This window comes from Cyprinodon variegatus, unplaced genomic scaffold, assembly GCF_000732505.1.
Source record: "Cyprinodon variegatus isolate N-32 unplaced genomic scaffold, C_variegatus-1.0 Scaffold104, whole genome shotgun sequence".
Classification (NCBI taxonomy): domain Eukaryota; kingdom Metazoa; phylum Chordata; class Actinopteri; order Cyprinodontiformes; family Cyprinodontidae; genus Cyprinodon; species Cyprinodon variegatus.
The window spans coordinates 1,082,540-1,095,240 of NW_015150557.1; the positions used below are offsets into that span (position 1 = coordinate 1,082,540).

The following is a 12,701-nucleotide window of genomic DNA, read 5'->3' on the forward strand; positions in this document are numbered from 1 at the left end:
AATTCTTCTGTCTTCAAGCCTGAAGGATAAAGCGCACAATAAAAAAACATTTTTAAGTAAAATATAAAGATGAAAACAGGAAAGAGAGTTTTTCTTTGCCAATCTTGGTATAAATTAGAGCACCTTTTCACACCTCAAACTTAACCTTCTTTGCATCCTTATATTTTATGGAACTAAACAACACTGGGTCTGTAATAATTGTAAGGTAAGTGATACATAGTTTTGAATTTTCTTTTTTTTTAACCTTTATTTTTTTAAAACATTTACATGTACCGGTTTTACATAATGATATGGTCATTAACAGACACTGACCAATGTCAAATGTCTCTGTTACCTTATGTTTTAAAAAGACATCACAAAAAATACATGACCAAAAGACAAATAAGGTTTTTAAATAGATACTATTCTCATATTAATCAATTCCTCATCTGAAAATGGATGCCATAACTACTGACATGGCCATTCATCAAAACCAACAGACCTCACAAGCAGAAGATTGAGGGAATTTTAACAGATTTGTAAAAAATCTTATTTTATCTGGTTAAAAAAAAGTTTAAAAAAAATGTTAATGAGTTCGCTTATAAATGACATAACAGAACACCATGGATGCTAAGGCACCAGGAGATGTATTGATAATCATAAACAGATATTCTAAAGCCAATTTAACTCCATGCTACATTAAAATCAGTTTGCAACTAAAGCAAATTCATTTAGATATGCTTATTTTTATTGAATATGCCCATATTTCTCAACAGTAGGAAATCCATTCCTGTCGGCTCTCTAAATGCTTACTGTGTCTCTTTTTTAATGACCAGCCCCGGCAACTTCAGATTAAACAAAAAACAAAGAACGTTTGATGTCATACTCTGATTTATTTCTTGTATAAGGTAAACTATATTTATTTAATGAATTGAATTTCTAAGTAACAATGACACAGCACATCTACCTCTTATTTCTTAAAAAACACACACAAGGAAACAGTCATGATCAGAATATATAATGAGAACAATGTTTAAGAACTGAAAAAACAGATTATTTTTTTTTCACTTTGTTGTTGGATCTCTGAAATTCATGTATTTATTCTCAATAATTAATTAGATTGTGCCCAACCAGTTTCCCAGTCTTTGTGTTGTAAACAAATTAGTTTGATTTAAATCCCAACCATCACATCTAAATTTTCATGCTTTTAATGTTTCTTAACAAGGCAGAGGAGTTAATGGAAAATAGCTATCCATCCATTTTTTCTGTAACGCTTTATCCCTGCTGGGGTCATGAGGGTTGATGTTGCCTATCTCCAGCTGTCTACGGACAAGATGCGGGGTACACCCTCAGCAGGTCGCCAGTAAATTGCAGGGCAACACAGAGACAAACAGGACAAACAACCATGCACACTCACACCTAAGGAGAATTTGGCAAAGCCAATCAACCTTACAGTCATGTTTTTGGACTGAGGGAAGAAACCGGAGAGAACCCACGCATGCACAGGGAGAACATGCAAACTGCATGCAGAAAGACCCCAGGCCAGGAATCAAACCCGGGAATCGAACCCAACTTTCTTGTTGCAAGTCAGCAGTGCTACCTACAGTACTGTTCTGCTAAGCAGCCCTAGAAAATAGCCAATACAAGAACAAACCTGTAAGAGGCTGAGAAATTCATCTTTGAGCAAGACGACAGAATTAAACACAGCAAATTGAGATAATTCTCATGATAAATTGAATTGTGCATCAATTGCAAAGCTGGCATGCACAGATCCTCTTTAGCCAGTCCTCTACAATAACTATACAGTAGGTGTCTGCTTTGCCTGAGCAACAAAACAGCATGAAAAGCCAGGTTATCCTATCTACAGAGATCATCCGAGTCTTTTGGCCAGTAATTCTGACAATAACATAAACCATTTTCCTTCCTCTTCATAATTATGCATGACCTGCCTTGCTAAATATGGGAACAATCCATAAGATATATTGCAAATTTCGTGTGAACATAAAAAAGTATAGAGGGTTTCAATACTTTTTAATGGCAAAAAAGGTAGAGAATGTATTCTGCAACATGACAAGCAGCTCACTCCAGATACAGTCTACTTAAAGTTGAAAGGATTCTGGTGAAAGATGCAGCACTCTACACCACTGGTTTTTAAACATTGTCTCAGCTGTCCTTTTTGTTTTATGTGTTTCCCTGCCTCCATACACCTGACTTAAATCAGTGGGTGATTAGCAGGCCTATGCAGCCCCTGGTGGCTGCTGAGAAGGGAATGCAATCATTTGATGCAGGTGTGCAGGAGCAGAGACAAATGTAAAACACACAAGACAGTGCATCCTTAGAATAGAGTTTGAAAACCACTGCTCTACACATCCCCCAGCCAAAAACTACAAAGTGATGTAGATAGCTTCAAATAATATAAAGGCTTTTCTTATTCCAATACAACTTAAATGCTACATCAAATCAGACATTTTATATGCATAGAACATCCAAACTTTGTTCCATTAATCATCACAAAAGTACAAAACATAGGAGTGAATAACAGCTGTTTGATAAACTGAGCCACATTATATATCAAGATATACAGAAACAAAACACCATGGATATATATATAACATTATAAAACACAATGGTTTGCTTTTTTTGGATGATTAAGTTCCTTTTTATTCCTCCTTTTCAACCTAAAAGTCAAAATAATGAAAATTATTTTTTGTTGATGCAACATCAGAGAAACATCAGATTTTTTCCTTAATGACATAGAAAAATAGGACATACCAAATCTTACTGACAAAAACCAGAGAGGAAAATATGACTACTCCAGCAAGAAACAGAGCTGAAAAAAGATGCAAAAGGAAACCTAAAAGAAAACAAACCTATATGAAAACTTCCTAATATTTAGTCTTCTAAATATTTTGTATGCAGAATTATTAAAGATGAGAGAATAGCTAAAAGGGACTTACCATATGACCACATATGAACTTGCTCAGACTCATTGATTTCGGGTGATTTCGAAGTACAATTGCTGCTTTCCTCTAATTTTACTGTAAAACAAAGAATATATATTAAAATTCCTCTAATTATTTGAAACTATTATTTGAATGGCTTCTAAGAAGTTAAAACCCTGCTTACTGAAGTGCAGTCTGTTATGAAATACTTCAAGAATCATGTTGCACATCTGAAGATGATCATTGTGGACTCCTTTGCATGTGCAAGGGTGGTGAAGCACTGTGCCCAGGGTAGCCAAGAAGGCTCTTTTACACTCAGAGTTTGCACCGAGGATAAGAGCTGGATCCTTTAGAGTGAAGCATTCATTTTCTTGGAGATTTCTTTCATTGCATAGTGTTTCATCGTGGTTCCAGCATTTAACTTGGAGAGTTTTTAAGAGGTTTCTGATGAATCAGAGAGAAAAGAAAAGTCATACAGCTATTAAATGTTAGCAGTGATTCTACACTCTTAACTGTTATTCTGCTCCAAGAAATTAGTCAAGCTTAATTAAAAAACATTTTCTCTCCTTGAAGAACACAGAACATTGCTGCAGACTCATTCTTATATCATTCACTTCTCTTTAAAGATTGAAATAATAACTTAAACTAAAAAAAAAGTTTAATAATTCATTTTCTATACATGCTTTACCTTGGAGCTGCATGGTCACAGGTGGCTAGGGTCAATTCCACTTATTACCACGGAAGTTATCTTCAAAGCAGGAGCAATTTGTTATAGGCCTACACTGAGCGAAACTGCACAGTTTTTTGCATATGTGCCTTCATTAAAATGCAGAACAAATTGTGACCATACCTCACAAATGTATGGGTGGATGATTTGCAAATGTAAATTCTTGCCACATGAAAAGCAATTTATAAATCATTAACGGATTGCAGGCTAAGTTTTTGTTTCTGTTTTCGGTACTTTTGAAAGTCAGGGGAAACTTTTACATAAAACCTGCAGTCCTTGTGGCAATAAGGAGGCATTGGTACAATGATTGAGTGAGTAAGGTTAAGTGGCATCTCTTAATTACCTAGGTGTGAGACTGCCAGTGTGTGCATGGTTGTATGTCTCTGTGACCTGCGACAGACCTGCAACCTGTCATGGTGTACCCCACCTTCGCTCATAGACTGCTGGAGAAAGGCACCAGCCGCATCGCGACCCTGACAGATAATTGGGACAATATGGGTGGATGGATATTTCTTGAGGCTAGAGATCGACATTTGAAAGAAAGAAATACTATCACAGATCTAAAACTATTTTTATTGTTAAATATGGATCTACTTCAATATGTCATCAAATGTGTAAACAGTGCTTTGCTTGAATCTGAATCACGAAATAAAATTAACATCTTGGTTAACCAGATGAAATGTCTGGCTCCCCCGCTATGTATGTCAACATCAAAAAAGAAAAATACATGATTGTAAAGTGAGAATATTCTCATCAGTGCAGAAAGTTTATCTGCATAGCATAAGCTTTGATTTAGTAATATTATCAGGCAATGTCTACACTTTATATTGTTACTCTTAGTTCTGACAGCCAGGCAATAAAAAGTATCAAGATCTAATTCAGACCACAAAAATTCAAGGCATGCAAAAAAATAGATGGACAGATAAAATAAGGAAGATCTTTGTTAGAAGCATGATGAAGTATTGTCTTAAAATTTTAACAATTTACCTAACAACAGTAAATGAATGTCTTACTTAATTGAGATATTACTATATTACACCATCAATTATAGCAATGTTGCAGGTAAATAAAAAATCCATATATATGTATATATATATATGTATGTATATATATGTATGGATGGATTTTTAATTTACCTAGAAATTGACAACATCAAAGCAGTACAGTACAAAGCAGAATACAATCATCTGACTTAATGGAAACATTAAAACTCAGCTTGCCCCTAGTGATCTGACCAAAAGAGCTGAACATTTTGATGTCATGTCACTGCCATATACTTGTGAAAAGAGGACTAAACAGCAACGTGAAAAGGCGACATGCATGTGTGCTACTCAAGCATTGTGAGAAGCTGAACAGAAAGTGCCCACTTTCCTCCAGAATTGCACAAAGGAGCTAATAATCCTCTTCTCCTGTTACAGATAGCCGGTTGTCAAATCAACCACTACACTTTATCTCCCTGATTTTCTTCTTCCAACAATCATGACTGTCACTTCCTAGTTTGAAATATTGCTATTAAAAGCCCATTTTCCTTTCAGATTTAAAGATATGAAAGAAATCCTGAAAGAGATAAAAACCAAAATGGCATCTTTAAAAGGTTTTTAACAATAATAGTCATCTTGGCTTTCTGCAAAGACATTAACAGGGATCGCTGATTTGTTTTATCATTTTCACAGTCAAAGGGATATCTAAGAGAGATGCTATGTATCACAGCAGTTAACCTCTCCTTTTCATGTGTACTCCCTCACTTACATTATTTGAGAGCCTTTTACCGGCCTGTCAGCCTGAGTGAACGAACCTATTGTCTTCAGACACTGAAACCAAAAGTTTCCCTTAGATTTCTTCCTGATCTTGGTTGACTGGCTTCCTTTTAAATCTCTTCTACTTTAATCTCTGCTGCCAGATCTTCATTACCTTACTGTTGGCCTCCTTAGTTGGTAATGAGTGGATCCACAAAATCCTGCTGAAAGATCTATTAGGTCTTGACAGGTAATTGCCAATATCAGATTGAGTTTTTCCCACTAGCTTTAGTCCATGCATAAATGTTTCAGTTTATCAATATAGACACTTTTTACTGTAGAACTGAGAACAGCCTACCTGCACTTACTGTCCTGAGCACACTGAGTGAGCCTTTCTTGGCAGATTCTTGTCTCTGCTCCACATGCCCCACTCTGGAGACCGGTTTTCATGAGCAGACAACTCTGATCTGAATCATCACATTTGCACATCACCAGCATTTCTGCACACTGTAGGGGCATGCCTCCATAGAACTGCTGAATTTCCTGCCGACATCTTCCACTGTCGCACCGATCAGTCATGCATGCCTGAAGAACAGGTGTGAGGTGCCTGTTGCAGACAGACTCACTCACACAAAGACCAATTCGGTCCACACAGGATCCAGAACGATCATATGCTGCAAGAAAAAAATGATGTGCAATTAATGTACAGCAGGGGAAATAAGTGATGGATGTGAAATTATATTTCCAGAAGACTGACATATCTGATGTCAATATCAAATTGACACCAGATCTCTGTACTCATCCAAGTATACAAAAAACACCAACCGAAATCAGCCCATGCTTCATATGACATAAAAGGACAAATGTATTTCTAAATATTGAGCTTTGAATGGAATGGAAATGCATTATTGATTATAAAGACCACCTGCAGAGTACTTTATAAAGACCTAGAAATATCAGGAAATGTTGTCAGCGAAAATTATGAGCAATGCAATCAACAACACTGACTTTTATCATTTTTCACAGTATAAGACTCCACAGATGGGAAAAAAAAAAGCTAGTATAAGACTCCACAGATGGAAAAAAAAGCTAGTTGACTGTAGTTTACTATGGAATATATAGACAAAGTTCAGAGTGGACATAATTAAACTCAACTGATGTCAATGCAGATAGGATTAGAGGGAAATATAGTAAATTACCTGAAAAACAGTATATGTACGTAAAGCTTGGGGTGGGGACATGATGTATAGTATAAAGCCCCAGCATACTTTGTATAGTTAAGGAAAGGAAAAAAAAATGAACTGGGGAATTATTTAGAATCTTAAGAATTTAAAATAATAAAATAAAGATACTTATACATGTTGAACAATCCTATCTTCTAAGCACAAATGAGAAGTATTGTCACTATCCAAACAAATGTTTGATAAATATCAGCAGTATCAAAAATTGACCATTTTTCTTTAGGTGCCAAATATTCAGACAACTATTGTGAAGTTCATATCGCTGAGCCTGAAAGATATAAATCTACTGCAAATTTCCACTAATTTATTAAGTTGAAATCAAATGAATAATTTTCACCGTTGTCCACTAAAGTACTTGATTTCCAGTCAATCACTGGGATCCTCCTCTGCTGATTTCCTGTTTAAAAAAAGAACAAAGGATTGGTTTGCAATCAACACTTAAATCTTGCCCTATCAACCCGTTTTTATATACATTGCTCAAAAAATAAAGGGAACATCTAAACAACACAAAATAACTACAATTAAATTAAACTTCTGTGAAATCAAACTGTCCACTTAGGAAGCAACACTGATTGTCAATACATTTCATAGGCTGTTGTGCAAGTGGAATAGACAACATTTGGATATTATTGGCAATTAGCAAGTCACACTAAATAAAGGAAAGGTTCCGCAGGTGGAAACTAGCCTGATAAACCAGACTAAATGTGAGATTAAATGTGTAATTTAGTCTTGTCCCAATGAATGAGACATTGGAAGATTGTTGATGAGAACAACCCGTTGTCTTTCAAACCATGTCTGTGCCTATTGGCCAACGCTCTGACCATTGAGCGCGACAGAAAGCTGGTGGGGGAGTGTAAACAAACAGCCTGTTGGTAAAACAGTGAATGTGTCTTTCTTAAAAATTAATGAGCATAGAGCCTTTCCTGCTCACGTTTCAACGAAAACCCTTCCAAAACTGATCCCAAAGCGGAGTCTGTTCAATAGTTGTTGCCATCTTCCTTGTTGTGCTTTCTCCAGCGTCGGGCAGCTTTGCGTCCCGCCCACAAAAACCTGCCCGTTATGCATCCAAAAATTGAAAACACATCTCTGCTTTGTGATTGGCCTGGCTGTTCTGGGGTATTGATCTAGACTAGACCAAACTCGCAGGCAAAGATGTTTCTGGCCGCTGGCGGGTGGGGCTAGTTTACTAGGCTAGGTGGGAACCACAGACAACTTCTCAGTACCTATGTTTTCTAGATATTTTGGGTCACTTTTCAATGCTGGTGGTGCTTTCCCACTAGTGGTAGCATGAGACGGACTCTACAACCCACAGAAGGTAGTGCAGCTCATCCAGGATGACACATCAATGCGAGCTGTGGCAAGAAGGTTTGCTGTCTCAGTCAACGTAGTGTCCAGAGGCTGGACACTCTACCAGGACACAGGCCAATACACCAGGAGACATGGAGGAGGTCGTAGGAAGGCAACAACCAAACAGCACGACTGCTACCTTCGCCTTTGTGAAAGGACGAAGAGGAGGAGCACTGCCAGATCCATGAAAAATGACCTCCAGCAGGCCACAAATGTGCATGTGGATGGCATTAGGACCCAAAGGTCCAGAGATGGGGGTTTTGCTCAAGCTCATGTCTCGATCCATCCACTATTGTCACCAAAGACTGTCCAGGAGTTGGCGAAAGCTTTAGTCCATGTCTAAGAGGAGATCCCTAAGGAGACCATTCCCCACTCATCAGGAGCATTCCCAGGTGTTGTAGGGAGGTCATACAGGCACATAGAGGCCACACACAATACTGAGCCAGACTTTTGACCTGTTGTAAGGACACTACATCAAAGTTGAATCAGCCTGTAGTGTGTTCTTCCACTTTAATTGCGTGTGTGTGACTCTAAATCCACGCCTCCATCAATAATAAATTTGAATTGCATTGATCATTTTTGTTAAATTTTGCTGTCAACACATTCAGCTTTGTACAGAACAAAGTATTCAAAGAACATATCTCATTCAATCTAGGATGTATTATTTGAGCGTTCCCTTTATTTTCTTAACAGTGTATTTAAACAGCCTTTGTAAACAAAACCATAATTTCAGACAATATTTAACCAAAGTACTAATGAGAACTCAGCACCTGGCTTTTGGAGGCATTGTGTGGCCAGTTCTTGTATGGAGTCACAGAGCTCCACCTCCCATGTACACACACACCCTTGCAGTGATGGAAATTGGTCCAGTACAGTCTGGATGGTCAAGTTACAGCCCCCTGAGCCTTTTATTTGGCACCTGTCACCTTGAATATCACAAACAGCAGAGTAAAGCAGATAAACAGGGTTTTCATAAGCTGGTGCAACAGGTGTTTTTACCTCATCTTCCAGCTGCTTTACACTTGTGCAAGTTTTAGGGGTTTATCATACTGTTTAAATGGATCTTTATAAGGATCTAACATTATTCAGAACTAATGTCAACTAGAAAAAAGCTAAAGGAGATCTTTTATTTCCTGTAAACATTACATCATATTTAGAAACTATGGTTGAAAGTTGAAACTATAACAAATCGTAAGATTATTGAGATAAACATGCATCCAGTAGTGTTATAATAAAAAAATGAAAAAATAAAACAGCTGTAACGCTGATATTAAAATTTTCAACTCTATATACCACAAAAAGACCTGAATTTTATATAAATCTAAGATATTTTTACCACCAAAGATCAAGTGTTAAATGAAGGCATATTTTGGAATTTACAACTATGCAAACAAAAAATATTCTACCCACGTCTCCTATTTAAAGCCACAGTCAGTACATTTTAGTCAGATCTTAAACTTATAGCTGATAGGTTTTAAGAAAGTCTATTTTTATAAATAAGAAAGTCAGCATGGCAGACATGCTGCAACATACCTTCCTGCAAAGACGCAAAATGAGAGTAGCCATAAGTATATTGAATTACGAGATTCAGAGACCATATTTTTAAGCTGATTAAACGTCTTACAGCATCTTTTTTTGCTAGTAAAAGCAAAATACTCTGAACTAATCAAATAAATTGTAATTAAAGTTTAATAATTTAATAAAAGTCTTTAATAAAGTTTATGTTATAAAAACTGCTTTTCCTAAACAGTCTCTTATTTTAGTCTTTTGCGCTTATATATCTTATGTTTCTGTGTATCTGTATTGTTAATTTTCTGGTCACTTTACTACTTCAACAATAACTTTGCTAATCTTATTTTGATTATCTATTAAAAATTACTGGCTACAACAACATCAGGTTTTTGATTCTTAAAATTCAAATTGATTGTCTTAACCTTAAGATTAAAAGTACAGTGTATGATTCACTGCTGCTGAACATGTTTGCTGTGCAAATATAGCTGCACACCCATTACTACTTTTATTTTGAAAATAATCTTTACCCTCACAGTTGCCAGCAATATATGCCCGCTCACAGCTGCATAAATCTGACATGCAGGTCTCGACTGAAGCCAAACATCCATAAGCCTGAGTGGAAATCCTTATACTCTGTATCTGAAGTAGAACAATTCCTGCAATACACATTGCATCAAACATTTAGTTTTAGTTTCAATAATGAGTCTACGTAATAATAGATTCATCAAAAACTTAATGCTGGTTTAGTAAACAAGATGTACTGTTATTAATAGACGTATTTGTTCACATATAAATATATATATTTTCATATCATATAATACAAACCAAAGTTAATTTTTCAAAATTTCCAAATATCTTGTTGAAATGTACTCACCTAAAACAACTGCAAACTCAGGATGCATCAGCTGCATGTTGGCTGCTCTGAAGGCAAATGATTCCTCCACCTGATCCCTCCCTATCTGCAGAGTGGCAGCTTAAACAGTGATTCACCACCCAGAGTCAACAGGATGTAACACAAATATTATTATGTGGATTCTACAGTATTGGGAGCTTTGAGGATGATCAGTTTATGACTTGGTGCTTTACTACATGCACATTTTTTACACTTTGCTTCTTTCTCATCTTCTAACTTTCACTCTCAAGACTTTTGGTACCTTGCAAGGGCATTTTCCCAGTTATTTTTTTTATTTTAGTTATCCTTTGGGTACTTTTAATAGTTTATATTTCTCTATAATCTTCAGAATCAATGATTCTGTCAGTATTTTATCTTTTTTTTTTAAAGCTGTCTCTGTGTTGTTTCTGCTAATCTCATTTTATTCATTACATCAATCGGTTTGATGTAATGAAGCCATAAAAATGTAATTGCCCATAAAAACTACTTATACTACTCAAACTTTTTTACATTTTGCTAGATTGAAAAACAAAATAGTTTTTTGAATCTTCTAAAAGGCTTGTTCTGACATCTATTTATTGTCTCAAAGACTCTTACCAGATTCCATGCATCCTCTGAAGGAAATGCACTATATGCTTCCATCAACATATTTAACAATGAAGAACCCATCTTTCTGTCACAGACTGGTGACAGAAAACTTAGTGTTTTATGTCTTTGAAACAACTAAGCTCCCCTTTCCAGGTTTTATCTATCCGTTAAGGAAACTGTAAATGGGAAATGACCATGATTCTTTCCATAATGGCTTTTTTGCTGAGAACTTCTTTGTGGATGCCAAATCTGAAATGTGCAAAACTTACATTCCTTCTGTAGACTGAGTCATCTATCGGAGTTGCAGATCTCCACTGATTCTGCAGTAAAATGTGATGGAGCGCCACTAAACGTCCATCCCTTGTTTTTGTTTTCTCGCTTCACTGTAAATATTGTCACTGTTTCACTGTTTCCACCTGGGGAGCAATAAAAGAAAAGCACAAACGATATTTTTCGGCTGGGCCATCATTTTTGTTTTTATTTTTTGGAACGAACAACATAAAATGAGCCTCTAATCTGTTTCTCTACATGCCTAATCTGTCACTTTAATTGGAATGCTAAATCCTTATAGGTTGGTAATTGTGCAATACTCTTTCCGATCTTTGATGATGGATTAAGCAGTGCTTCATGATGAGATGTCTAAAGCTTGGATTCTTTACCGGTGTTCCCTATTGAACATCTCAGACCTTTACAGAATGGCTGTATTATTGCTGAAAATATAGTAAACACAGGTAGATGTATTCTGAAGCTTGTTCTTAGCTTTGGGTAAAATATCTTTATGATTGTTACATAAAAACATGAAGAAAACATAGAGACATGAGTATTTTCTTACATTTGAAATTGAAATCTCTATAAACATAAAGGTCTATGTTGTAGTTTGTGGGGTTAATTGCAGCCAGGACAAATTATCTTACATTGTACTGATTAAATGAGGATCTAAGAATGTACTGATCAAATGTTAATGTATTCACCATAAAGCAAAGAAAAACAATAACATCTAAGACACACATCAAATTCTGCAGCTGGTACCATGCAGTGGCCATGCTGTGCAAGCAAACAGAATGATTATGAAGGATTCTGCAAAAACACGAGTCATTGATTGAAAGAACATTCTAATTACAACGTAAATCACCTTAATGAAACTACCAGTAAGGTGCAGTTTATGGGCTGCAGCAATGTGTGATTTTCTGTCTGGTTACTCTGAAAGTTTCTTAAGTTTTCTTATTTTATTATCTTATTCCGTTAAAACAATTAACTGTAGTTAGAATATTATGGTTTTAAAGTTGTATGCATTTACTATAATTTCAACTCCCGCATTTCAGTTGTTAGTTTGGTCATTCTCTCTGCCAATAATGATTTTTTTATTTATTTCTATTTTTGTCCACTAGGACATCTACTGATACTTTTCTTTGCCAGATCACCCTTGTAAAAAAAACTGAAACACTATTGTTCGACATATATTCTACAGGATCAGCTGGAACAATAGAAAGACAAAATGAGAGTCAACCCTAAACTGATTTGACAGGAATATTACACACTGAAAAATTATTTATTGTCCAAGCACATTACATTTAAGATCCTCACAATGTTAGACTTCCATGAAAAATAGATAAAAAGTCATAAAGCAAATTAACAATCACTTCAGCGCTGTATAAATCACACACAATAGGAGAAAATGAAAAACACAACACAACTTTTTAGATTTATTACAAAACTGCACTTGCAGGAATGAGGCAG

At 35.9% G+C, this 12,701-nt stretch overlaps 1 protein-coding gene across 2 annotated transcripts; it reads right to left on the bottom strand.

Annotated features, from left to right (window-relative positions):
* Positions 1-633: 633 nt before the first annotated feature.
* On the bottom strand, positions 634-10,432 carry gfral (GDNF family receptor alpha like). 2 transcript variants are annotated; one of them, XM_015374481.1, is made up of 9 exons: positions 10,359-10,432; positions 10,018-10,140; positions 8,743-8,898; positions 6,963-7,022; positions 5,743-6,058; positions 3,106-3,365; positions 2,937-3,017; positions 2,752-2,833; positions 634-2,657 (listed from the first exon to the last, which is right to left on the bottom strand). In XM_015374481.1, the coding sequence occupies exons 1-9, from the start codon at positions 10,393-10,395 to the stop codon at positions 2,594-2,596; spliced, it is 1,179 nt and encodes a 392-aa protein (XP_015229967.1). In that variant the 5' UTR covers positions 10,396-10,432; the 3' UTR covers positions 634-2,593. The 2 variants fall into 2 exon arrangements, with proteins under 2 accessions (XP_015229967.1, XP_015229966.1); XM_015374480.1 differs by having other exon boundaries at positions 637-2,657; positions 10,012-10,140.
* Positions 10,433-12,701: the final 2,269 nt, after the last annotated feature.